General features: G+C 41.7%; 3 protein-coding genes across 5 annotated transcripts; 2 read left to right on the top strand and 1 right to left on the bottom strand.

Annotated features, from left to right (window-relative positions):
• Positions 1-720: 720 nt before the first annotated feature.
• Positions 721-5,714, top strand: cd59b (CD59 molecule (CD59 blood group) b). The gene is made up of 3 exons (XM_072385294.1): positions 721-906; positions 3,470-3,571; positions 5,361-5,714. Exons 1-3 carry the CDS (start codon positions 852-854, stop codon positions 5,558-5,560), a joined length of 357 nt encoding a protein of 118 aa, XP_072241395.1. The 5' UTR covers positions 721-851; the 3' UTR covers positions 5,561-5,714.
• A 1,580-nt stretch (positions 5,715-7,294) lies between these two features.
• kcnj11l (potassium inwardly rectifying channel subfamily J member 11, like) lies at positions 7,295-13,932 on the bottom strand. The gene is made up of 6 exons (XM_072386644.1): positions 13,829-13,932; positions 12,828-12,990; positions 12,320-12,559; positions 11,980-12,249; positions 11,673-11,880; positions 7,295-10,127 (listed from the first exon to the last, which is right to left on the bottom strand). The coding sequence occupies exons 2-6, from the start codon at positions 12,984-12,986 to the stop codon at positions 9,694-9,696; spliced, it is 1,311 nt and encodes a 436-aa protein (XP_072242745.1). The 5' UTR covers positions 12,987-12,990; positions 13,829-13,932; the 3' UTR covers positions 7,295-9,693.
• Positions 13,933-16,082: 2,150 nt separating this feature from the next.
• Positions 16,083-26,387, top strand: LOC140307658 (uncharacterized). Of its 3 annotated transcripts, none has more exons than XM_072386629.1 (13): positions 16,083-16,588; positions 16,685-16,778; positions 17,641-17,728; positions 18,657-18,993; positions 19,676-19,769; positions 20,481-20,568; positions 20,755-21,061; positions 21,201-21,294; positions 21,472-21,559; positions 21,863-22,181; positions 23,055-23,148; positions 23,236-23,323; positions 24,645-26,387. In XM_072386629.1, exons 1-13 carry the CDS (start codon positions 16,528-16,530, stop codon positions 25,221-25,223), a joined length of 2,331 nt encoding a protein of 776 aa, XP_072242730.1. In that variant the 5' UTR covers positions 16,083-16,527; the 3' UTR covers positions 25,224-26,387. The 3 variants fall into 3 exon arrangements, with proteins under 3 accessions (XP_072242730.1, XP_072242731.1, XP_072242732.1); XM_072386630.1 differs by having other exon boundaries at positions 16,685-16,808; XM_072386631.1 differs by having other exon boundaries at positions 16,685-16,808; positions 18,605-18,993.
• Positions 26,388-27,169: the final 782 nt, after the last annotated feature.

Below are 27,169 nucleotides of genomic sequence, written 5' to 3'. Positions count from 1 at the left end.
TTGACTTGCCTTGCAGAGGAATGAATCCTCCACAGACCTCAACATTATTGAAGCAGTGTGGGATCATCTTGACAGAGAACGGAACAAAAGGCAGCCGACATCCAAAGAAGAGCTTTGGGATGTCCTTCAAGAATCCTGGAGAACTATTCCTGAAGACTCCTTAAAGAAATGACAGAAAGCTTGTCTCAGAGGGTTCAGGCTGTGTTGGAGAATAAAGGAGCTCAGACCAAATATTCACTTTTTGCCATATACAATATATTCTATTTACAAATAATCACTACACGTATTTCCTCTATTCTTAGAAATATACAAAGAAATGAGTGGTGACTCAAGACTTAAGCTCAGTACTCACATCTATTTTCAGCTGCATTTGAATAAAGCTCCAAATAAGCTTGAGTTTCAAAACGTAATCATATTTTAACTACTGATTTTATATTCAATCTTATCTTTATTGCTCTGATTTGATCTATTGTTCTTATTTCTTTCTTTTTTGTTTAAATTTTAAATCATGCTTTTTATTTCTACTGTTTTAATGTCTCTGTAAAGCACTTGAATAATTTGTTGTTGAATTGTGCTCTACAAATGAACTTGCCTTGCTTTACTGTAGTTGAGAAGCAGTGTACATAGACAAGATAATAAAATCCACAGTGAGGCAGACGCCAAGTGATTATTAGAGAAGGAGGAGGACGTTTGAGCAGACAGCAAGTCTTTGTGGTCCAGTGGACAAAGAGCTGCTGTCAGTGTCACAGTCGTCTTCTTTGGGTCACAGACGTGTACCGAGCCGGACGCACTGCTGCCGCCGCTGCCGCCTGCTTCACTTCAGCTTCTCTTTTTGTGTGCAGGGAGACGACATGAAGCACTGCCTCGGATTTGTCCTGCTGCTTTTTTCTGGGATGCTCCATGCCGGTAAGGGGAACGGGACACAAACTGGACTTCTGTAGACTCACACCTACATGCTTTAATTCTCATTTGAATAAGATACTGTGAAACTGTGAAATTAGCATTTCCTCTTTGAACATTTTATCATTCATCGAAAGGGTTAGGTCAAAAAAAGTTTCTTTTATTTAAAGCAAACACAGTGGCTTCATTTAACTGACAGATAAGAAAACAATAAATTATATATGAAGACAGCAGAAAAAAATAATTAAAGTAAGTAAGTAAAGCTAAATAAAAGAATAAAGAACCACAGAGAAACATCAGAAAGGACTGCATATCAACCATTTCATTCATAAGAAGCAAATGTGTGTGTGTAATTAGTGTGCATCTGATTTCTCTTCATAAGTCAAAGGAGCAAAAACACAACAAATGAAAATCTGACTCTTCAGAAATGCGGCACACTTGTGTTACTCACATGCTCATCTTTCTTTAGATGAGACTTCTTGCTCCGTGGCTTATTTCCACTGATTTTGCATGTGTGGAGAAACATTAAACCAGTCTCTGGGAATTTATTTTTAGCTGCATCTCCTGTTTTTTCCCACCTCTCAATCACAGGATAAATATTCTTAAGCATTTGGATGTGCTTCTGACAACAACATTTGCAGTGACAGCAGATGAAAGTTCATCACGGTGGCCCATAATTTACACAATGATAATACATCACAGCCCACAGTTCAAGTTTCCGCCCTCTATGATTCGCTCCAACATTAATAAAATCATCTGCTGTTTAACTGCCTTTGATTAAAAATCTCAACTGTACATCACCTTCACTGTTGCTGAACCCTGCTGCTCAGGATTTAAGAGATAACATGACCCATAAAAGACAACAAAGGAGCTGAAGTCATGCAGCTGATCGGGCTCACAAAGCCCACTTATGTGCAGAGATAAATGACACTTTCTAGCCACTAGGCCAAAATGAAACTGTAACCTCTGTGTTATTTTTGCGATGACTCCAAAGATAAACCCTTTAACTGCAAAGCACATTGGCTAACAACAGAAATACTATTGATTATGTTTTAACAGTAAATTATTGTAAATTTCAGAAACTACAAATAAGCACCTCATAATTAACCAATAATCATTTTACTAACAGTTGCTGTAAAGATAAACAACTTATGGTATGTTAGCTGTTACATTCGTAGTATTTAACTGTAAAGACACAGTGAGTGAGGCTAATTCAGTTCAGCTTTTGAGCTAGCTCAACATTTTAGCTTCTATTATTGGTTATAGAAATAAAATGATTTGTCTTGTAAATAACAGTGTTGTGCGCAAGTTGATAATTTTAATTCTGACTTCGAGCTGTGTTGTGGCAAACTCCTCCACAAGAACTTCTTTGCCTACAAATTATGCAAATTTTAACAGTTTTGTAAGTCTTTGAATTATGATAAATTATGCAAACAAATAGCTGCTGGTTTTCTGAAGTTTTCTTTGGCATTTGAGAATTATTTGCATAAGAAGTGTCAGAGATCGTGGAGGAGCAGGAGGCTGAGGACCCTATTAAAACTAAAGTAAAGCGATGCTGGAGCAGGACAAACAAAACCATGAACTGAAGGTACAAAAACAAAAAGACAGAAAAAGAAACAACTGACAGAAACTACAGGAAACTCACAGAGGGACACAACATGATGAAGTGAACTATGAAAAACCAGGAGAAAACCAGGAGAAAATATATTGAAGGAATGATGAGGGAAATTAACAACAGGTGGGGCAATTAGCAACAGAAACCAGATGTAACCAGATGTAAAGATGAAATAAGTACAACAGCAAACATGTGGGGGAAATATTACAAACTAAAACAGGAAGCAGGACATAAAATGCTAAATTAAACCAAATAACTCAGTTTAAAAACTTTCCAACAATCATTGCAGTGTTTCAGGCTGCAACAATAAAAAACTAAAAAAACTGTGAAATATTAGAGGAATTGTTTAAATGTTAACCTGAAAAACATACAGAATGTGTAAAATTCCTACAACTGTTGGATATTACTTACTTAACCCTATTTGGGAACTTAAAACATCTTATTATAATTATCTCCCTGAGTCTCTTTGACGAACTTGAGGAACGCACAGTGTGACCCACAAAGACAGCAACGCTAAGATAATGAAACAGAACCATCCTTTAATTAACTTAATCTCAGGTAGTTCAGCTGATTTCACGCATTTCACAGGAAAAATTATCCATGGTTTTATTTTAGTTCTGTTCTACTTAATTCTAGCTGAGGGGTTGATGTCCTTAACTGCAGTTTGACTTGTTTGATCATCAGAAACAGTTGGTCAGTTTGATTAATCTGAACAAATTAAACTACTTAGGGTTCAAATTAAGCTGCTATTCAGAAGCTTAAAAGATGCAAAAGCTGATTTAAAAGAGAATAAAAGATGATGTTTGGTGAAACAGACCATAAGAAAACATGGACCCACCTGATATTTTCATACTGTCAGAGCTGTTTCACCTGCGATTACCCTCGCAGTAAGTTTGATGAAGCTTTCTTCTGACAGTCTCTGAAATAAACACTTGTCTTTTCACTTTTTTTCAGGATCTGGACTTCGCTGCTATAAGTGCTCAGATTACACAGGACGCTGTGAGAATGTGCAGGAGTGCACTTATGAGGACTCGTGCATTTCTCTGAGTGAGAGAGGTCAGTTTTGCAAAACCACAGCAACTGCTCAGAGGTCACAGAAATATTCGGGTTTTTCTTTATCGAAACAAATCAAACATATAAAAACTAAACATCAGTGACTGAAGAAACCTTTTGATGCTCCAATGTGTTACTGAGTTTGTTCTATTACACGAAACATTAATGAAAATCATTAAAGTCATTGAAATATCAAGCAAATGCTGTTAAACGCTAACTGGGATTCACGGCAGGGTTTTGCAGCCCTCCTGGTGTTATACATGCTGCAGTATGTCGTTCTTATGCAGGAGTTTGAGCACACAAGTCTCTCAATGCAAGAAATTCAAGCTGATAAAAACCAAATCAACTATTTACATAGTGATCCAGGCACAAACCTTGAGCCTGGTCCTTGACTCATAAAAACATGAGATTACATGTGTTTTACTTGTGTAAAACATGTGTTTTACTGAAGAAGACAGAAAATCAAAACTTATCATCACTTTTGGGTCAGAACCAAAAAAAGCACCTCTTTTGTGTTTGTGTTCAGCTGCAGATGGTTGACAGTCACACAAGGTTTTCTCCCACTCTTCTTTCCAGCGTTGCTTCAGCTCATTGAGGTTTGCAACATTGGTTTCTGCACAGCTCTCTTAAGGTCCCACCACAGCATTTCAGTCAGGCTGAGGTCTGGACTCTGACTGGACCATTGCAACACCTTGATTCTTTTCTTTTTCACACATTCTGTTGTAGATCTGGTGCTGTGTTTGGGATCATTGTCCTGTTGATGAGCCAGTTTCAGCCCAGCTTTAGCTGTGGGACAGATGGCCTCACATTTGACTCTAGAATACTTTGGTATCCAGAGGAGTTCATGGTGGACTCAATGACTGCAAGGTGCCCAGGTCCTGTGGCTGCAGAACAAGCCCAGATCATCAGCCCTCCACCACCGTGCTTGACAGCTGGTATGAGGTGTTTGTGCTGATATGCTGTGTTTGGTTTCCTCCAAACGTGCTGCTGTGCATTATGACCAAACATCTCCACTTTGGTCTGGTCTGTCCAAAGGACATTGTTCCAGAAGTCTTGTGCTTTGTTCAGATGCAGCTTTGCAAACCTAAGCTGTGCTGCCATGTTCTTTTTAGAGAGAAGAGGCTTTCTCCTGCAGCCCTTCCAAACAAGTCATACTTGTTCAGTCTTTTTCTGACTGTGCTGTCATGACCTTTAACCTTTAACATGCTAACTGAGGCCTGTAGAGTCTGAGATGTAGCTCTGGGCTTTTTCACCTTGGGGTGAACTTGCTGGGACGTCCACTCCTGGGAAGATTGACAGCTGTCCTGAATGTTTTCCACTTGTGAATAATCTTTCTCTGTAGAATGATGGACTCCAGATAGTTGGGAAATGGCCTTATAACCCTTCCCAGATTGATGGGCAGCAACAATTGCTTCTCTAAGATCATTGCTGATGTCTTTCCTCCTTGGCATCTTGTTAACATACACCTTGATGCTCCAAACTCCTGCTTTTATAGAGGTGCTCACACTTACTGATGATCAGTAAGTGCATTGATCCGCAGCACCTGGCTGCTACTTACCCTCTTACAGTGTGACCTCATTTTAAGACCTTGTAAGCACCAGATTGTTTGATGTGTAAAACCTTACGATAGTATTTATATTTGTGAAAACAACTCTGAACTCATTTCCTTTTTTAGAGTTTACCTCAGTACTTTTTACTATTTTAATTATTTAAAATTTACTTTTCAACATAAAACAACGGACGTGTCATTTTTATTTCTTTCCAGCTCATTTAATCAGTGTTTTGTGTCCAGGTGGGAAGACCATCCGTCAGTGTATCAGATACACAGACTGCGACATCGCCCGCCTCACCCAGATGTTCCCATCGATTTCCAGCTTCACGTACAGGTGCTGCAACAACAACCTATGCAACTCGGGTAACACCATCACCACGGCGACTCCGGTCCTGGCTCTGATGGGTTCCCTGCTGAGCCTCTGGTGGTGTTGGGTGTAACGCTCTGTATTCACTCTGTATTTTTAAGTTGACATATGGGTCACATTTGTTTTCTTTTTCAGCTTCTCAGGTGTTTGTTTTTTTTGAAAACCACACAAACTTCAATTTTCTTTACTAATTTTTAATTTCACATTGTGAATTTTTTAACAATAAAAACAACAAAATGAATTAATGTCCAGTGTTTTTTATTTTTCTATTCACCTTCTCAGTTCGAGCTATGGAGCCAGGACAGGGACGTACGTTATGTGTTTATGCATTTTTTTTATGGATATGTTCAAATGTTTGAATGTTTACAAGTCAAATCTAAAAGTGTATGGACCAAAGCTGCAGAAATGAAGAAAATCAGTGTCAAAACGTGTCTGGTTGGAGCCACATAAAGAAGACCCACCCTCCTGGCTCAGTGACTGGATAGTAAGGTGCTGCTCCTCATTGGATAAAGAAAACATTTGATGGTTTCCATTGACTACTCTGATGCTTTATCTGTATGGTGGAAGATGCAGATTTGATTTGAAATCAAACATTAGCATCCACTGATCAAAAACTTATTAGACAGTCACACATTTGAACATATTCATGGAAAACGTTTTCACAAATTTAAATTTGGTGATGAAGTTATGAAACGTATGTCAAAGCCTAAGCTTCGTATGGAACAATCAATAAATTTAAGTAGATGATAAGCAAATGATAATCATCCCCCAAAATGCAAGAAAAGATTTGTTTGACTGATCAAAGTTATCAGTTCAAGGATTGATTAATATGGAATCACCATTCTGGGAGCATGTTCGTTCAGCTGTTTTGTTTTCTGGAAGAAAAAAATCACAAATATGACACAAAATAAATCTAATTAATAGCCTAACATTCTGGTTTTGTAAAACATACCTAAAAAGGTTTGATACAACTGATAGAATCTTCATCAGTCCATAGAAGTTGAAACTAGGGTTGCGGTGTTATCAATGATGGTGGAAATGTGCTCGTTTTCTTCAGCCAGTCATCTTTCTAAGCTTCATTGTACCTTCACCAAACTAAAGTTTCAGCATCATCTCCTTGTCCAAAGCAGATTGGTGATTAATCTCCGAATCTCTCTTCCAGCCAATCAGCTTCAGTCCATGACTGCTTCTCTTTGGCTCACATTAACCTGGCTTTCTTCTCTTTAGGTGTCACCGATTGGTTTACTTTTGGCTTTTCTGGATGTTTTACTAAGTCAGAATTTAAGTTGTTAGTTAACAATTATTTCATTTCATCTTTGTTTTTCTATTTGTTAAACTCACAACATATTGTTTATCTATTAAGTTTGTGGTTTTCCCTTCAAAATAAGAGAGATGAATGAACACCCTCCAAAAGTGATAAGATGACTTTTTGCCAGGGGTTGAGGGCCACTGATACTGGAACCATCGGTGATCATACTTGGATAAGGGGATGGAACTGGAAAGCAACAAAAAAAAAAATATTGAAATATGAAATTTTTTTTTTTATTACCAGCACACTGATCAGAAGAGGTTAATCTCCCAAAATACATCATACTGACATATGGGGGAAATGGTAGAAGTTTTTCTGTTTATTGACCAGGCTCCTTGGAACCAGAGATGTTTTAGAGCAGCACCTAGTGGCCCACATTGGTATTACACCTTAAGTCACATGTAGTCCATAATTTTCTAGGTCATATAATATGATTTGCGGATCTCTGATTATGTTCAAATCTATTTTTCAATAGCACAAATAATCTAATGAAATACAAACAAAAAAACAAATTTATTGAATGTCAAAAATAACATCTGAAAGACTGAAAGATTCTTTTTTGAACGCACTTTTTGTTTACACAGAGCTACGACAGCACAACAACCTGTGCCGGAACCTCAGTACTGGTCTTACATGTGCTTTATTTACAGTTTAATAATCAATATACACAGCAGAGTCGCAAGAGGAGAAAATAAATTACAGCAAAATAGGTGAAAGTACCACAAAAAACATGACAATCACAAGACAACACGGAAATATTTTCATCAAAACTCTAACAGTGTCCCAAAGACAATAAATACACAACCATTCAAGGCAGATTTGAGTCTGTAGTGAGTTCAGATGGGAACGTGAGAAAAATAGGTGATGCACAAAGAAGAATAAATGGGTTTAAGTGGTTGTTTGAATCAGATTTATTATTTTATACTTCTTTGTGCTTGTTTTGTGTCTGTTTTTGTCACTTTTTAAAATTTCTTTGTGGCTCTTTTGAGTCTGTTTGGAGCTGTCTATCTCTACCTCAGGTTTATTTGCATCTTTCTGTTGTTGTTTTGTGTTCTTTATAAACCACATTTTGAGAAAAGTTGTCCAAAGCCCAAAGAAGTGATTTTCAGTGTCTTCATTGACCAACTTCATTGTATCTAGAAAATAGAAACAGATGTAGAATATGAAGCAACAACACACTCAGTAAAAGTTATTTCCCATTGTGTTCCATCAGCTTCCTTTAATGACACTTTTTAATGCTTTGGGAACCGAGGACACTGATTGTTGCAGTTTCTCAGAGGAATCTGTCTCCGTTCCTGCTGAATCCAAGGTTTCAGCTGCTCGACAGTCCCTGGTTGTTGTTGTCTGGTTCTCCTCTTCGTGATGCTCCACACATTTACAATAGCAGACAGATGTGGACTGCAGGCAGGCAGCCGAGCACAAACACTGTGTGTATGAAGCTGCTGGAAGTCCTGCAGAATGAGGTCTGGCATCGTCCTGCTGAAATAACCACGGACCTCCCGGGAAAAGACGTCACCTTGATGGCAGCATCTGTCTCTCCAGAACTCCAACATCCAGCTCTGCATCAGTGGTACCTTCACACAGATGAAGCCATCCATGCCATGGACTCTGATGCAGCCCCATACCATCACAGACGCCGGCTTTAAACCTTTCTCTGATAACAGCCTGGATGCTCTTTCTCATCTCTGTAGAAGCAGACGTCGGTTTTCCCAGAAGCAGCTGAAACTTGGACTCATCTGAGCACAGAACACGTGTCCACTGTCTTTCTGTCCATCTGAGATGAGCTGGAGTCCAGAGAACTGGGCCGTGTTTCTGCACAGAGCTGATATATGGCTTCCTCCTGGTGTGATACAGCTTCAGCTCACATTTCTGGATGCAGCCGTGGACTGTGTTGAGTGAAAATGCTTTTCCGAGCTCCTCCTGAGCCCATGTGGCTGTATTGATCATGGTGGCCTGACGGTTTCTCATGCTGTGCTGCCTGAGGGCTCCGAGCTCATCCAGCAGTGGTTTCTGTCCTTTCCACACTGAGATTTCCCCAGACTCCCTGAATCTGTTCACAATATTCTGCTCTGTAGCTGCTGAAAGACCAAAGTTCTTTACAATCTTACTATTTATTTTTTAACTTATTGATGGTTCTCTGATGGAGTTTGGTACAAAGTGGTGAGCCACGACCCATCCTTGTTGGAGAGACTAAACTTTGGAGGATGCTCCTTTTATACCCAATCCTGACACCCTCACCTGTCAGCAAGTAATCTGCTGATTGGAGAATCTTCCAGAACACTGTTACTGTAGATTATATAAACTTTCTTGGCATTTTTTTATTCTCTACCAACTTGTTTGAGTATATTAGTGCATCGAATTCTAGTTTTTAATTTTTTTTTTTAAATGCAGTGAAGTTAGTGAAGACACTGAAAATAATTTCCTTGGACTTGAGTCTGTTGAATAATTAAGATTTAAGTTTATGTTGCATTTTAGAAAACTAGGTATGTTTTGTTGTTTTATGTCTCTGAGGTTTTGTTTAGCTGCAGGTTATGACCGTATTGTGACCATTTCTGGTTATTTTGTGTCTTGTTTTTGTGTCTCTGTCATTGTTTGTGTCACTTTATTGTCATTTTGAGAGTCTTTTTGGTCCTTTAGTATATCTTTGATGTTGTTCAGCCAATAGTTTAAACAGTGCAGTAAATGCAGCTTTCTATCTGCCAACTAAACTTACCAAACAGACATTCATTGTCACTGCAGTGAGGTTTCACTCTCAACCTTTCTCCGTCTTGTGTCCTGAGTGTTGCATGGTGGGAGAGGAGTGTCCCTGAACACCACACTCAGGTAAAAACACCACAAGTGTGTCAGTGATGTGACTTTTTGTGTTCACTCCACAGACTAAGAGGACCTTAGTTAATTTAGTCACTCATGTCCTCAAGTTCGTCCTCCTCGATCTTCCGTCCTATCACCTCCAGCTGCACCGTCTTCTTCTGCCCCTTCTGCTCCACCTCCTTCTCTGTTTTCTCTGACTGGGCGTACCAGGGCTGAGGGGTGGAGCTATCGCAGGCCCGACTACCTCCCCGGCGGAAACCTCCTCTGCCAGCTCGAACCAGCCCCCACCCCTGCAGGTGAGCTTCTGACCCGCCCTCCTGGACTCCTCTGGTCTGGTCCAGCTCTTTGGCGCTGAGGGATGACATCCGGACAGGAACCGTGTTGCCGAACTTGGAGTAGTCGACGCAATACCTGCTGTCCTCCTCTGTGATTATGGACACGAAGCGCCTCCCCCACAGGATTTCCTCAGGGGTGTAGGAGGTGCGAGCCTGCATAGTGATCCCTGTTGTTTCCACCACACCTGGAAGATAAAGAAAGCTTGCACACTCAGAACTTTGTGACATGACAGATGTATGTCTTGTATACCAAACTAAAGACCAAATGTGACAGGAGGCCCTCCGCCGGGTTTCATCACGTTGCCAATATCTGAATAAACAAAACAACGTTTCAACAAATTGCAAAGATGGTTTCCAACTTCCAGCTGAGACGGACAAACTATGCCTGCAAAAGAAGACTCTTAGATGCAGAAGGGTGGAGTGGCATGTTCGTTATAAAATAAGACCACATGAATTAAAGCAGAACTCGTCCCTCCAGTGAGGGTTATCAGCCATATAGTGAATACCACAGGCTTTATTCAAGGAACTAAATCCCAAAAACCCATAAATCATAACAAGACTATTTAGTAGAAATGAAGATGACCAATCAGAAGAGATTCTGTGAGACACATTGAACTGATTTCTGAACAGTCAGTCAAACATTGGTGGAGCCGACAAAGCTGACATCAAAGAGTCACAGACACTCAAAAATGCTCTGACTGTGCTCGATGACTGATTGTCTGCTCTGTGTAAAAAGGACTCTTAGACCAACCTGAGGAAACCAAAACACTGACATCTCCAAACTGTGAGAACAAAAGTAACACACACAGGAACTCGCAAAATACTCATTTATAGTGACATAAAAAACACTTTGTAGGTGTTTATCTTTGTGGTCTTGCTGCAGCAGTTTATGGATGTTTCACGCTAACGTTTGTCATGGTCAGTGGTTTTTCTTGATCTTTGCTCTGGTTTAGTTATTACTTAGGGCAATGGTTTAGTCTCTGTTCTGTGCTCTCTTGCGTTCTGTTTTAATTTTCAGTCCTCACTATTTCAGTTCCTTGTCTTTACCCCTCGATGTTCTCAGTCGTCTTGCTCTTGTCCCCGATCTCATTCACACCTGTTTCCTGTTAATCACTCACCTGTTGTCCCTCAGCTCATCAACCCTCCCAGCATGTACAGCTCTCCAGTCATCCATGTAATTTGCCAGATCATTGATGTTGCTGTAATGTAGTTGTCATCGTCCTCCTTGTGTTTTCTCTGTTAGTAAGTTTGTCAGTTCGTCTTCCCTTGATAATGTTTGAGTTTGTTGGTCCTGCCTCAGCAGCGCTCCTTTATTCAAACAAACATTTATTATCACTGCCTGTTTTTACCTTGTTCCTCTGGTAGTCCTGTATTTGGATCCTAACTCTGAGTCACCTGCTCACTGTTTTATAATTTTGCATCCATTTTCTGTAACTTTATTGACTGTTTGTGTCATGAAATGGGTCCTTTTGCTTGTTTTGTGTATCTTTGTGGTCATTTTTGTCTCTCTCTGTTGTCCTCTACACACAATAAGATCTCCATACATTAATGTTTTGTAGCCACTCTCTAAATGTGTTAATTTGTTTTTTATCTTTTTAGAACAAACAAACTTTAGTTGATAAGCTTTCACAAAGAATAAGACATTTTTTAACTAACTTTAACTTTTTAATTTAGAGTAGCAGTGTGTGAGGATCCTAGTGAACAGGATCCAGGTATTTGTGGAGCCTCACCTTCCAGGATGACAATGATCTCCAGATCCTCGGAGGCCAGCGACTGGGCGGACAGCTCGTAAAGAGGGCTACCTCGCTCCATGGTGTGGCTGATGATCAGAGGAGACACCAGGAAGATGCCGTTACTCCTCAGAGGGTTCTCCACTTGAATGTCGAGCTGGCACACTGGGATCACCTCGCCCTCTGCCGTCATCGTCCGACGGATCACCTGGAGAGAAACAGGCGATCATCATACTGCACTTCAGACTGTCTTTGCAGTTGTTGTGGGGTCTCTGTGTTGTGGGGTTTCGCATGTCATAAACATCACCTGCAGCTGCACAGTGGCTGAGATGATCATACTCTTCCTCAGGTCTCCGACTCTGAACATGAAGGTAGGCCGGCCGTTTCGAGGAGCAATGACAGCATTTCTGGAGAAGATGAGCGTCTCTGCTCGCCGGTTGGCCTGCGCCGTCTTCATGAACACGCAGCCAAGCATCACTGCATTGATGATTAACCCCAGAATGTTCTGGATGATCAGCACGATGATGGCCACAGGACACTCCTCCGTGACCATCCTGCCGCCGAAACCAATGGTCACCTGGACGCGACAAGAGTGTTACCAAACAACAAAACACCTTCATCAACCAGAGACCAGCAACAGCCCCCACCTGGACTTCGATGGAGAACAGGAAGGCTGAAGTGAAGGAGTTGATGGCAGTGACGCAGGGGACAGGGCCTGGCTCGCCGTCAGGATCACGGGGTTCCAAGTCTCCGTGAGCGAAGGCCAAGAGCCACCAGATCATTGCGAAAAGCATCCAGGAGCAGAGGAAGGCAGAGGTGAAGATGAGGAGGGAGTGCTGCCACTTCAGGTCCACCATGGTGGTGAAGACATCCTGCAGAAAGCGACCCTGAGACACACCGACAAAAACATGAATTTATTTTTTTTGTTTTACCATGAAAGTGGTGAGAAGATCAAACACCTGCTGTGTAAGCTCCCTTTGTATTATGGCTGTATTCAGTTTTTAAGACAGCAGAAATGGGAAGAACCCTCTGAAATGCACGAAGGTATGCAGGTATGTGAAGCTTCTGCGCATTTTTTAACCACAATGTCTTTTTTTTTAACCATAATCGCAGAGACCAAGTCCGTCTACCATGTTTGATGGTCTGTTTATCTACCTGCTCCCTGATGTTCTTATGAGCCACGTTACAGGATCCACTCTTGGTGATGAAGCGGGCTCTCTGAGACCTAAAGCGGGTACGGTTCGGCTGGTTCTGGTCTTCCGCCAGGCGGGTCAACAGGAAACCATCAGGCAGGAGGCCCTTCCTGGCCAACATGATGCTGCACACACAGAATCACATTTCAAGTTCAGGATAAAAACATGAATAAATATCCCTGGTACTGTAATCTAAACCTGCGGTCGGTCAAGGCAGATGGCCGCCCTACCTGGTTCTGGTTCTGATGGGGGTTTCTTCCTGTTAAAAGGTTTTTTCTTTTCACCATCGCCTTGTGCATGCTCAGGACAGGGACTGAATCGAAGAGAAGCTTTGATGCAATCTGTTGGGTTTCCTTACCCCTTTTTTTTTACCAGCTCCTTTTGAATTGGACTAAATTGGATTTAAATTAATTTAGTTTGATTTGGCAGTATTATGATCGCATTACAATTAATTGGATTATAATTGCCTTGAAATGCACTGTTTCTTTGAAGTGCCTTGTGATGGAACCTGTTGTGATTTGGTGCTATATAAATAAAATAGCTGAATTGGATTGAAAACTGTACCAAAACCTTTAGTCTTTAGTGCTAGTTTGATTCTTGGTGTCTGAGCAAGTGAACAAACGTTCAGTTAAGATTAGAAAAAAAGGGGTGGTGGTTCCAAGTAATCTTCATTAAGTGTTTTCGGGCAGTGCTATTTGAAGATCTGAGTACTTCCTGCAACTCTTCTTTCCCGTGTTAATGTGTAACATCCCAGAATGTCCCGGAAATTACCGCAGATAATTAGAAAATGCTACGAATTACAATCATAAAATCTAACTAATCTTACAGACATGTAGCATCACTTCCACTGGGATCAGCAATAATAAACACAAACCGTAATCATCAGCATCAGCAGTGACAAAACACATCTGCCTGCGCGTGACACTGACAGACACGCATCTGCAACCCGTCACGTGATCTTACCTGTGCAGGAATCAGCAGGTTGGACACAATAAAACCAGGTGAACTTGACGATTCTGAGATCTTTAAATCGACGTGAGTTGCTGCACGGACTCCATCATCCAGCATCAGGACGTTCACACAGCCGGACACGACCCGGGTCAAGTTAACATAGGATAGAATAAGGCTTCCGCTCAGGATCTTCAAAATAAAAGACTTAACGTGGCTATGAAGAGAATAATTTGAATTTGGGTGAAAGAAGTTTGACAAAGAAGATTATAAATCAGTAATATGAAACTTGTTTAAATTCATCTTTAATAATTTAATTTAAATTCATTCTGATATGAATCACTAATATAATATGTGACTTTAAGACGATTATGCAAATTTTTCATATTTCAGCTTTTGCATTTTTCCAAATTTAAACACACTCCATTAACTTTACTAAAAAAATTAAAAAATAACTTTACTAAACTTTTAAACTTCTCTTGAAGTTCTATCATATGTCATAATTTTCTGTGAGCCTTTTCACTTCTTTCTTGGAAACTGATTGACTGAGAAGACTTTTTGAAAGTGCTTTTCCGGTTTTGTGCTGTGTTAATATATTGAATTTGACTTTGTGCTGCAGGATGCTGATCAGGTTCATTCTGCACAGGTTTCCTGCTGCCAGCAGAGGGCCGTTTACCTCCCAAAGATGGAAAGATGCCAAAGTCATCAGACTTGAACCAGTAAAATGTTAACGTTTGGTCAATCCTCTAAACTTAAAATCCTAAAATGAACCTAAAACAAGGTTTCGATGTTTGTCTGTCCAGCCTGTATTGGAGGGATCACTATCTGTTCTCGTTCAATTACATATTTTTTACAAATTTAATTTGCATAAAGTGGTACTTTGTCTGTTTTAATTACCGTGAGCTTATTTCAGTGATAATTAAAAGCCAAATCAAAGACAAAGTCTGAACATTAGTCACGCCTAAAAGTGTCATAAACTCTGCAACAATTGTGTCTTTATGCAACAGTGCTCACAGGTATCAACATGTAAAATAAACAAAAATAAGACATATCTAAATAAATGTAATATATCTTATTGTATCTCATTTTTTAATATGACATTTTTTTATATTTTTTTAATATGAAATAACAACAGTAAAAAAGCATTAAAGATATCACTGTATCAGCAATCTTTCACTTTTTTATTAATGTCAGGTACACATATATTTTACAGCTGAATTTCTTTCTTTAAATTCATGAATCCTTGTTCATGAATCAACATCAACTGTAGCAACATCAAATTTAAGCCAAAGTAACCTTTAGTCGGCTGGCAGGAGATGGCTCCTGGGGGTGCAAAGAGACTTCAGTTTGTAGTAAATGTACTTATATAATTTATGGCATCAGTAAGCATTTTAAATAGTTGGTCTTTGTTAATTGTTTTAAATCTTCTTTTTCAGATTATGATCTTGATCTAGTAATACAGTTACATTAAAAAATGTCTTTGCTTATAAGACACGGCTACCTCTCGATCAAGAATTTATGTCCTGTCAGTCACACAGTTTAATTCTTCAACCATATATCTGAGGTTTTCATTGGTTCATTTGCATGTGGGGCGGTCTCCAGTGTGGGTAAACACACTGAAATGAATGGGTTCATATTTTTCGGGAATTTCTAACTGAACATTGTTGATTGAATGTTGTTCTAGTCAACAGTCAACAGTGAACACGCGATTTCTGCACCATTAACAGGCATATATACATTTTATTATTCGGACATGATAGTTATAGATGTGTAGAACTGTGCAGTAAAACTCCAACAGCAGACAAAATCTGACAAAACATGGCGTATCAGACAAAAGGAGATTTCAGAAGAGGCTATATAGGAATGGAATAAGAGTGAGGTCTCCCTGATGAATCTGAATTATTTAATAGATAACTCTGCACTGCAGAACAAAGTCCAAACATACTCAGTACAGATGTTTATATCCACTATTTCAGGTATTTGATTAGTCTTCCATGCATCTCATACCTGCCTACATCTTACATCCTGCATAAAGCTGGCAACACCAGCAGGACTCAACTTAACTGTGATAAAAAAATAAATTAAAAAAACTTAATTTACTGTTAATAAACAGAAAATAAAATAATTTACTATAATATATCGCACTATGTTGTATTTTGTATACATAGAGCGTTTTAAAGGTTTCTAAAATACGAAATGAAATAAAAAACACTGTTTATGTCCTGTTCCGCCCTCCCCAGCCGTAGATCACGTGACGCAGAGCAGGCGTAGGTGATGCGATCGAACGCTCCCTTCTTTCAGAGCAGCGCTCATGGAAAGAAGCTAGCTCCGTTCAGGATAATGGCTTTATTTACACCGCTATGCGCTTCCGGAACGATGACTTAAAATCACGGCAGGCAGCGGGTGTCAGAACCAGTCCAAAATAGCGGGAAGAGGCGTCGCTGTGCGGCAGGAAGCTCGGTTCTGTGTCAGTTTGTTGTGCAGGGTTAGCTGCCTGAGCTAGCTAGCAGTCTGCTTCCTTTAACGTTTTACCGGGAGTCAGCCCCGAAGGACACAGTTAACCGCCGCCCGGTCAAGGGGGCGTTATCTCGGCCCGGACTGACCCCCACAGGATGGATAGGGGCGCCGCTGCAGGGAAACGAAGCCGCTAACTGGTTAGCATTGGGCCTGAATACCAACACACCTCCTTGTCTCCTTCCAAGCTGTACTTCTTCATGATCACTATGGAACCAGCCCTGAACCCGCCACCACAGTTTTCAGAGAACTCCTATAAGAGTGAGTACCTGCTGAGTTGTGTGTTGGATAGTTAACTGTGCTGCGTGAAAGAGCTCTCCAGTGGTAACCTGTGACCTCTGACCCCTCCACCTGCAGTGACAGAGGACGATGTGAAGAGGCTGATTGAGTTCAGGGCTTCAAACGAGTCTCTGTTCACAGGAAAGAGGAACTCAGCCAAGATAGCCTGGAGGTATGAAGTCTGATGCTGATATTGCTGAAGGTGCAAAACTTTGTTCTGTTATAAACATAAACTGTTTTTGTTTTTGGGATGGCTGTTTACAGCTACAAACACACGCTTACAGGGGTCCAGACAAAGTCAAACTTTCTATGTTTCTAGTATTCATTGTTGCCATTACTGAAGATGAAGGATAAAGGTCATCTAATTGACCCTGGCGCATGAAATCCGGTTGAAAATTGCTGAAACTCTCTGGACCACATCTCCTCAAACTGAACTGAACTGACAGATTGAACCAAAAAATTCAGGATCCAAAACAGATTCACACTCCAAACAGGAGGGTACTGACTGTGACCCGCCTCATGTTAGTGTATGGGATAGAAATAAATCATTGAAGTTATTATTGATTTTTTTTGGTCAAAATATATAGAAAACACTTTGGGATAAGCCAGTTGAGGAAACAAGGATGTATTGTGTCAGGGGAAAGTTTGATTTGGGCGCACAATGCTGCAGCTGCACAGCAGAAATGCATCAAAACACACCTCACAATTTCCCCAGAGAAGAGTTTCTGTGCAGTTAACCACTAAGAATAAACTCTAAACCAAAAAAGTGTTTGTATAAATCTGTTGCTCACCTTCCACCGTCAAAACAACACAACAACAATGTTGTCCTTCAGTGAGTTCTGTCAGTCTGTGTCCGCTGTATATAAAGAAAGCGCTCAGCTTCATAAGTGAGATGCATCCATGTTTTCACGCTGTCCTGCACAGTAAAAAAAAAAAAGCTCCTGGTCAGGAAGGCAGATGGCTGCTCCAGAGGGCCAATCCTAGGTGTTGATTCTCAAAATTAAGACTCAAACATGTTTCATGTTTCTCACTAGCACCATCTTGAAAGGTCTGGGGCTGGAGGGGAAGTTGACAGCAGACCAGATCGCCAAGAAATGGGACAACCTGCGGACAAAATATAAGGTAAGATGTGATGTTGTGTTGGAGTCATTTGTCCAACGCACATCCTAATTTACTTTTATCTACACTCCCAGTGAAAAACAGTGAGGAGATTTTAATGGTTCCTGTGTGTAGAAGATGTTTGAGAGTTTTCTGGAGGATTTAGATGCTCGGCTGACATTAACTTTGGATTATTATCTGTACATGTTCTCTTTGTCCTCTTCTCAGCATTTAACAGTTGTTAAATTCTCCATCGCGTTGTTTGTTTCTTTCTGACGGAGGCGACAACAACAGTAATATCGTCTCCTTCAACTTCCGGGTGACGATCGCAGGAAAAAATGTGGAGCATGCTCAGAATGCTTGATCCGATCCACTGTCGTCTACACGCACATTAAGTGGGCAATTGGATCGAGTTATCTCGGGGTCTTAATTCGATCGCAAGTAACCCGATCCGATTCGATTTCTTATCGGATTAAGCTTGTTACATGGTGAATAACTCTTATGTGATTTATGTAACTCTTAATAAATCTTATTTTAATTTAGCCATTAATCCGATCCGATTGCCCGCATGTAACCGCACTGAGTGTCACAGTATTTGGCCACTTACTATAAACTGGTCATACAGATGTTTGGCTGGTTATATCGTCAGTAGGCGGAGCCTCCAGTCAGCTGACCGACCTACTGCAGCTTTTTGAGCTTCTCATTTGTGATAGCTGTCTTACATCAAACAGATGTTTCACAGCTGCATTCAGCTTCATATTGATCCTGAACCAAGTAGTTAGAGTTTTGAATTAAGTTAGAATTCTGAAATTAAACGACTTTTAAGTGCAAAAATATTTGAGACAGTTTTCTTTCTTTATTATTTGGTGTGACAGGAGCTTCGTACTTTACCTCTGACAGGTAGTACACATTCCTATATCAGCCTGCAGGGGTCACTGTGTTACTTTTCCAGGACCTGAAGCAGCCCTACCAGGGTCAGGACCACATCGGGGGTGTGGTGGAGTCGTGGCCCTGGTTCCATATCATGGATGAAGCTATGCAGGGTCGCCTCTACAACAGCAACCTGGTGCTGAGTCCGGAAACCGCCTGCAGTGCTGCTCAGCGTGGCAACAGCCAGCCCAACCAGAACCAGGAGAACACGGACATCCTGGAGTTCCTCATCAAGACGGAGATGGATGATACGGTGGCAGCAGAAACAGCAGAGTGCGATGGGACGGTTCACGCAGAGGCTGCACCAGCAGAGGGAGTCCCAATGGGCTGGAGGAGGATGACCGAGTGCTCGTACAAAAGTAAGTTGATCCTTCTGGCTGACGAATCTTCATATGACACGTGGTTAACTTTTACTAAGTTCATGCTGCACACTGAGAGACCTTTGTCTAACCTTCTCTCTGTGTTAGAGGTTTAAAAACGTAAAAATGTTGGAACCATCACAGTCAGGTTGCTTTGTGTCTGCTTTCCTGCCTCTGCGCCGTCAGAGCTGTAGCAGGCAAGTCCGATTGGTTTCTAACTTGGTCCTGTGAGTAGAGCTGCTTAAGAAGCATCTATTTGTGCAGCTCTACTCAGAATAGTTTTATATAATTAAATGGTGATTTGGTGGTAAGCAAATTCAGTGAATTAAATTGTTTTGTACCCAAAAGTTCTCTCGATACGTTGGTGTGCAACTGGCAGAAAATACAAAACCGTTCTAGGGTGTTAGTTCAGCTTTTTTATTTTGTAGAAAACTCTTTTTAGAAAAAATATATATACTAAGCGAGCAGAAAACTTGTTTTTAAATTATGCTATTTTCTTTCAACTCTTCTAATGACATTTGTGCTCGAAAGCTTTGACAATTCAGCAGTAGAATAAAGTAAAAGGATCAAACAGAAAAATGCTCCCAGACGTCTTACTCACCCTCACTGTGACGGTATGTCATCTTGGCCTGGGATGTGCAATGACTTCTCCTTTCAGAGAAACATTTCTTCTTTTGAACAGTGACAGAACCAGAAACGGAGAGGATGATCAAACTTCGAGCTGCAAACGAAGCGCTCTTCACTGGCCGGAAACACTCAGCGAAGCCGGCCTGGAGGTGAGTTCACATGGCTCAGAGCTGCACATGGCTCAGAGCTGTTGGTTAAGCAGACTCTCTCTGGTAGAGAATTATCACAGCATCTTCAAAACACCGTCTCCCTGTAGGTGCCGCAGATAATTATCATTATAAACTTAATTCAACCAAGAAAGAGTCTCATCGATATCAAATATCTCTCTTGACTCACACAGCAGCAACAGCACAGTTATGTCTTTAAGATTTCATTAGAATTATACAAAGTTTACATAAAACTAAAAGTGAAACAAGAATGCCTGAATGAAACTTAAAACCACGAGATGAATATCTCATGTAAACACCAACAAACACAAGAATTAATACAAAATCCCACCTGTAAACTCTCCTGTTAATCCTCCGATCAGTATTTTCCTGACAAAAAAAATGTAAATTTTTTTTATTCAAAATATTCTCACAGATGTAGCACAAATAACAGCAAAACATAATCGATGCTTTAAGATCTGATGGAGTCATGGAGAAGTGAAGAGTCAGACAGAGAGCCTCATTTCTGAGGAACATGTGGAGCTGTTGAGATAAATATGTTTTGTACCGTTTATATTTCCTGGACTGTTGTGTCTTCTGTTGGGTTCATTCTCAGGATGTTTGCAGGTACTTTCATTACATCTAATGCAGCTGATCCCAAATCTGCTATTGGTAGTAAGAGATGATGAAAGATGAACTTGTTTTGTTCCACAGAGCCATTCTGTTCGAGCTGGGTCTTCAGGGAAAGCTGACCACAGACCAGCTGGCCAAGAAGTGGGACAACCTGAAGAGGAGATACAAGGTATGTCCACCCACCTCCGGCAGCAGGAGGTGATTATTCAGCTGGGCGGGGCTACAGGCGCACGGGTCTTTAACAGCATCCAGTGACTCAGATAAGCAAACACTTAAGTGGGTCTTGAAATTGGAGTGTTTCTACATGTTGATGTTGATGTTGATTCGAGAGTATGGTTGCTCACGTCTCCTCCAGGAGCTGAAGTTTCCTTCTCGTGGCGTTGAGACGAACCCCAGCTCCTGGCCCTGGTTCTACAGAATGAATGACGCCATGGAGGGACGGTTTGCCGGTGCCGCACCCATCCTCACGCCCATCGTGGAGGATGAAGACGAGGACTGTGAGTCGCTGTCGCCAACACCAAAGAAACGAGCCCGTCGGAGCAGAGGGGGGATGGCCGAGTTCCTGACGGAATCTGAGATGGACCTGTTGGTTGACAATGAGGAGAAAAACGGATCCACGGCCCTGGGAGATCTGCACCGGATATCTGAGTTCACTTACAAATGTAAGGAATGCAGGAAAACGTAACAAGAATCTATTCATGAATCAGACTGGGTGTAGCCTGTGGAGGGATCCGATTTAGAATATACGATCAAGACAAAACTAGAAAACGACAATGTTTGAGTTCTTGTGTTTGTTGGCAGTGACAGAGGAAGACACAAGGCGACTGATTGAGTTACGAGCTGCTAACGAGTCTCTGTTTACTGGGAGGAGGAACACTGCCAAGCCTGCCTGGAGGTGAGGCGCATCCCAAGGATTCCTTTTGAAGAGCTTGGTGCTGTGTGTAATTTGGACGGATTTATTAGTTAGCTCTGATGATCAGTCATGACCAGAAAACAACAGTGTGTTTACTTAACTGAAGGTTTTGCTTGTACGTCTGTTAAAAAGCATTGTCCATTCACCATGTGAATACAGGGGAATAGTGAAGGAGTTGGGTCTGACGGGGAAGATAACACCTGACCAGGTTGCCAAGAAGTGGGACAACCTGAAGACCAAATTCAAGGTGATAAACTTTCAACAGTTTTTGCTGCAGTGCGAGACCTACAATCCAAAGTGTCGAATAATTGGATCAGCTCGTAAAGCCTGGTTTTCGTGTCACTTTTTGTTTTGGCTTCATTTTTTAAGTATTATAAACAAGAAAGGAAAAGGAAAGAGGAGCTGTTAAACCTTTCAGTGGATTTTTAGAGGTCAGAAGATCAGTTGCTTTGATTAAATTCGTTGTCACTCTGATCTGCCTCTGGAGGGCAGCTTTGTTTCATCTCTAACCACCTCGTCGGCTCTGCTGTGTGTCTCTTTGTGCCTGAAGGACCTGAAGTTTCCTCCTCGGGGGATGGAGGGTCAGAACAACCCGGCCTCGTGGCCCTGGTTCCAGTTGATGAGTGACGCTCTGGAGGGACGTCTGGCAGGAAAAGCTCCCAGAGTGACGCCAGTCTGGACCAATGAGGAGGACAACGTGTTTGTCTCATCTCCTCCCCCCGACAGAGACTGTTTGATGGCGGAGAGGAGCAGCGTGTCGGAGCTGGAGAGCATGGTGGGCGGAGACAACCCTGAAGCTGACGGGAGCATCACTTACATCGACGCCAGTGGAGAGGAGTGTTCGACACCCTCAGAGCTCTCATACAAAAGTAAGACTTCAACATCAAAGATCTCATGTCAGCTGTCCGTGAGCTACAAAAACCTGTTTCTTTTTTTGGTACAGACGAGCACTGACTTCCAAACCTACCATGTGCAAAAAAAGCAGAAGTAAGCTTGAATGCGATAGAAGTTACATATTTAAAAAGTTTGTACATGAAAACCACAATACAATAGATACGATTATTAGAGTTAAGCTAATAGATCCTTTTATTTGTCAGAATATTTGTCCAGTCACAACATTACTGGTTCCACAAATTTAAAAGTGACATGAAATGAGAAGTACAGTGTTGGATATCCATTTAAGTATGACAGCTGACACAGAATATGTGTTCTGTTGGATGGAAAGAGAGCTTCGGACCCTTCGAGTCAAGGTTGAGCGTATTCATGCAGGAGTGATTTGATCGGGACAAAGAGTCCCGCTTTGGTTGCACTGACACAATGAATTACTTTTTTGCTCACTATGGAAGCCTAAAGAAAGGCAAAGCAACTTTGACCATCTGTGTTACCATCTTGTGTCTTATGTGAACCTTTATTCCACCGTTACTCTTTGCTCTATGTTAGTGTCTCGTGGTTATGTTGGAGCAGTTCTATTTCCCTTAGACTCGCTATCGTTCTGGTGAGCACATAAAACTTAATTGTCAGTAGAAATAAGGGAATAAAGCAAAGGTTTGATTTCAGTTTGGATTAAAACTACATTTGAGCCAGTTGTTTGTCGGGCCGCTGCTGTAAAGTAATGCAAATACACGATTGAAACCACATTGTCCGTTTCTGTGTCTAAAAGTGAAGGTTAGAGGCAGAGCAGGTATCCTGAAACTGAACATGTCTTTGCAACAGTTCTATTAAGTCTACTGTGTTTATCACAGTGACAGACCAGGACACCAGGAGGATGATCAAACTTCGAGCTGCTAACGAAATGTTGTTCACTGGGAGGAGGAATGCTGCCAAAGCTGCCTGGAAGTGAGCGGGATATTTAATGGGTCAGTTCCTTACACTTGTGTAGATGAAGTTGTGGTCTTCATGCTGTCTGTCCTGACTCACACTCAGAGCCATCCTGAAGGAGCTCGGGCTGCAGGGGAAGGTCTCCACCTACCAGATGGCAAAGAAGTGGGACAATCTGAAGAGGAGATACAAGGTAGAATCCTCACTAACATCCTGTTGGCTGGATTTTTGTTGAATTGATTCAGACACAAAAGTAAGGCGATATTTAGACTCTCTGATTCTGCCTCAGTGAAGCTTTACCTGCAGACACACACTTCAGTAATGTGGCGTCTTCCTGTAGGGTTGTATTAATGTTTGGATTTTCTTAACTACTCTGAAACAATCACTGCTTTGTTCTCTCTCCTCGTTCATTCTCCACATCTCTCCAACACTCAGTGATGTGAACATGAAAGTCTGAGCTCTAACGTATTCTTTACAAACAGAAACAACTTGAAGTGAACAGATCTTATGAGCTGTGGTGGAGATTAAACGTAAGGTGAAGGTGACAGAAAGGTGGGAGTAAAATGTTGGGAATACTCGACCACTCATAACGGTTCAGAGGTGCAAACCTCACCCTGAAAGTACCAGGTACTTTTAAAAGTACTACCTCCAAGGAGGTAGATGTTTAGGAGGGTTAAAGAAGTTCTGATGTAGAAAACATCTTCAGGCTCTTGTACACCAAGCCAACAATTAACCAACAGGTACATATGGAGCTTCTGTGAGCGTCTGTCTCTTGTTTCTTGTGTGTAATACACCATCGGCTCAGCTGTTTTTTCATTTTTTTTATAGCCTATGCATCACATTAAATCATCGTCAGGTCAGGCAGTGACAGACAGAACTCTGGTGACTGTTCAGAGTAGTGAAGGAACTCTTTAGTAAGTTAAAGCGACAACAACTGTTCTATGTTTTTGTGCGGAAAGCTTAAATGTGTGTGTGCTTAAACTAAAACAAGTTTTTGAATTTAGACGTATTAAAACTTAACTGAGCTCGAAGTATGTTGGTTAGGAAAAACTAAAGTAATACTGACCTGACTTTATACAAACACTGCTTTGCTATAGGCTCCAGTTGTGTCCTCTTCTTCTGCCACTTGGTCTATAAGAGCCCTTCCTCACTTGACTGATCACATGATTTGTTTCTGCCTTGCGAGAAAAAACATGGCCTTTAATTCCTGGAGACCCATCTCCACGTTTCCCTTGTAAATGACCGAGGCCTCTGGTTTTGGTTTGTATTCATCCCAGTTTTGTTTCCAGTTTGCGACCAGTACTCTGTTTATTACAGCCATATAGAACACAGCCTGTTTCGCCTCCTGCTGACACTAAACACTCTGGTTTATTCACTCCCAAGCAGCTAATGGAGAGGAGCCTGATGAGTGTTTTCTGTGATTTTAATTTAAATTTTTTTTTGAGTATCACCTTCTGCTCTTCTTGAAGAGGGAACATTTTTCATTTTCTTTAAATTCCCTTCCCCCTCCTCAGGACCTGAAGTATCCTCCTGTTGGGATGGAGAGTGTAGCAGACGGTGCCTCTTCCTGGCCGTGGTTTCACTTGATGAATGAAGCCATGGAGGGAAGGCTGGCAAACAGCGCCCCCCTCCTCACCCCCGTCACCCAGGATGATGATCAGCACCCGGACCCCGCGCCCAGACACCGGCCCCGTCCCGCACCTAACCCTCCCCCACACCCACCCTCCTCCTCCTCTGACTTTGGACAGGAGGTGTTCGGGGATGGCACAGAGCAGAGCCAGAGGACCGCAGAGCCATGCGATGGGCCACTGGCAGGACTGGAGCGGGAGTGGGAGATGGTGGAGAGGGAGCGGGCGGCGCTGGACCGAGAGAGGGAGATGGTGGAGAGAGATAGAGAGGCTGTGGAGAGAGAAAGGGTGACGGTGCAGGCGGAGAGGCTGTGGCTGGACCGGGAGCGGGCGGCAGTGGAGCGGGACAGAGCCATGGTGGAGCAGGAGAGGGCAGCGCTGGGCCGAGAGAGGGAGGTGCTGGACCAGAGAGCCTTGATGCTGAACTCTGTGGGACATTCGGGACACCTCAACAGCCTCATGTAGACCAGCGCTGTAGGGACACGGACCGTCCCTGTAGAGACATCCTGGTGGTCTGTCGTGGAGGAAATAAAGACCCGCTGCACCTCTGTGGATCCAGATGGTGGATGCTGGGTGAAGAACTGAGCGTGCTGGGAGGCTGGTCCTGGACTAGAGCACCACCTGGGGGATGTAGACCATCTTAAAAGGAGGGCTGTGCATAAAAAAAAAATGGCAGTGATGAGGTTTAAGTGAAGGTAAAGTTTGGACTTTTGGAGGCAAAAAGCTTCACTTCACAAAGATCCACTTTTTACGTTATTCAGCAGAGCCATTTGCACCAAAACCTCAGTCGTATCTTTACACTTCTGTTTAACGTTCATATCTACAGAGATTACGAGCCGGACACTGAGCATACAGGTGTCCTACACTCACTGCTGTTCCTGGATGTTCATGTTATGTTTGAATTCTTTGGAGGGCCAATTGAAGATGTAGTTTTTTGTCAGTCATTCTGAGTCGATCAGCTCAAAAAGTAGGATCAGAAAAAAACTAATTCCTGTGTTAAACCGAACAAAATTGAACTTTTAAGATACCTACAAACCTTTTTTATTCGACTGAAATCATACACAACTGAAACTCTGAAAGCTGGACTGACACACCCAAATAAAACAGTTGGGGATCATATATCTCCCGCATGTATATGTTCAGGCCAAAGTTCCACCTTTTTTGCATCTTTTTATGAGAACAGTAAAGTGTAAGTGTATATTAATTCAGCTGAATTCCCAGTAAATCTGCTCTCATTCACTCATGTTTCTGTTTCTTATGTCAGACAGCCAAAACACTTGAAAGTTAGATGGAGCTTGAACATTTTAATATCTCAGGTCTCCTCCAGTGCATGTATACAGGGACAAGAACAGTGGTTCAATGAACTGGCCAAGTCGGGCTGTAGTCACAGCTCAACGCAGGAGTTCTGACAGCAGAAAGTTTCTGACGAGTGCAAACGTCTCACAATTCGGTGGATTAAGTGAAACGTCAGTTTGCTGTCGGACTTTGTGAAACTAAACTGTTGGAGCTTCTCCCAGCTGCCATCGGGAACATACAAACTCCCCGCTGAACGGTCCGAGCCGAGATTCAAACCGGGAACCTTCACGCTGTGCGGCACCAGTGCAGAAATTTAACATTCTCATCACAAAATAGAAATTGTGATGAATCATCATATGAACCTGCACTCTGGTTTAGTCATTTTATCTTTTTTAACACTCGTGAAAGGTCTGGTTCAGATCTGGGATCAGTTTATGTTGTGATCAGCACAGATTTAATACATGAGATAAGTAACGTTAATGTCCTCATTAGTCTGTCATTAGTCTGTTAAAGGGGCATAAATCATAGACACTGGTCACGTTTAATGTGCAGTATGGCATGTCACCAAGTCCTTGTGCTCAGTTTTACTCCACAAGCAGCACGTTTAAACAGGTTTTTCTAACATTGACACACCCGCTAAAACAATTTACTTACATCCTTTCATACTGCCAATAGGTGTGTGTTTGCCCTCCGTCTTTACAATAAACACTGACTGGAGTTGTGTGCAGTCAGAATCACTACCTCTTCGGGGACAAATCTGTAACTAGAACTACATGAAGGGATGACTCTACACTTCCTCCAGGCTGTGTTGGAGCACGGTTACTTAGAACCAGAACCAGTTAATTGTTTTTGTCTGGAGCACTTCAGGACTGATAGTGAACCCTCTCACAGACAATTTCACCAACAGCTCAGCACTTTTCACACTTCCGCAGCCCTCAGTACTAATTTAATTTCTCAAACTTTGACAACAAACAAATGCTCTTAAACTTACTTTAATTAGATTGAGCTGGTTTACATACAAAGATACCTGTGTTAGGTAGAATCTGAGCTGATCTATAGCCAGTTTATAAGTTAAAGATGCTTGTGTTTCTTAAAAACTTGTGATGTTGCAGCTG

This window comes from Leuresthes tenuis, unplaced genomic scaffold (assembly GCF_036924035.1).
Source record: "Leuresthes tenuis unplaced genomic scaffold, fLeuTen1.0.hap1 SCAF_5, whole genome shotgun sequence".
NCBI lineage: Eukaryota > Metazoa > Chordata > Actinopteri > Atheriniformes > Atherinopsidae > Leuresthes > Leuresthes tenuis.
Note: the sequence above shows the minus strand (reverse complement) of the source record. Positions and strands in the feature narration are given on the sequence as shown.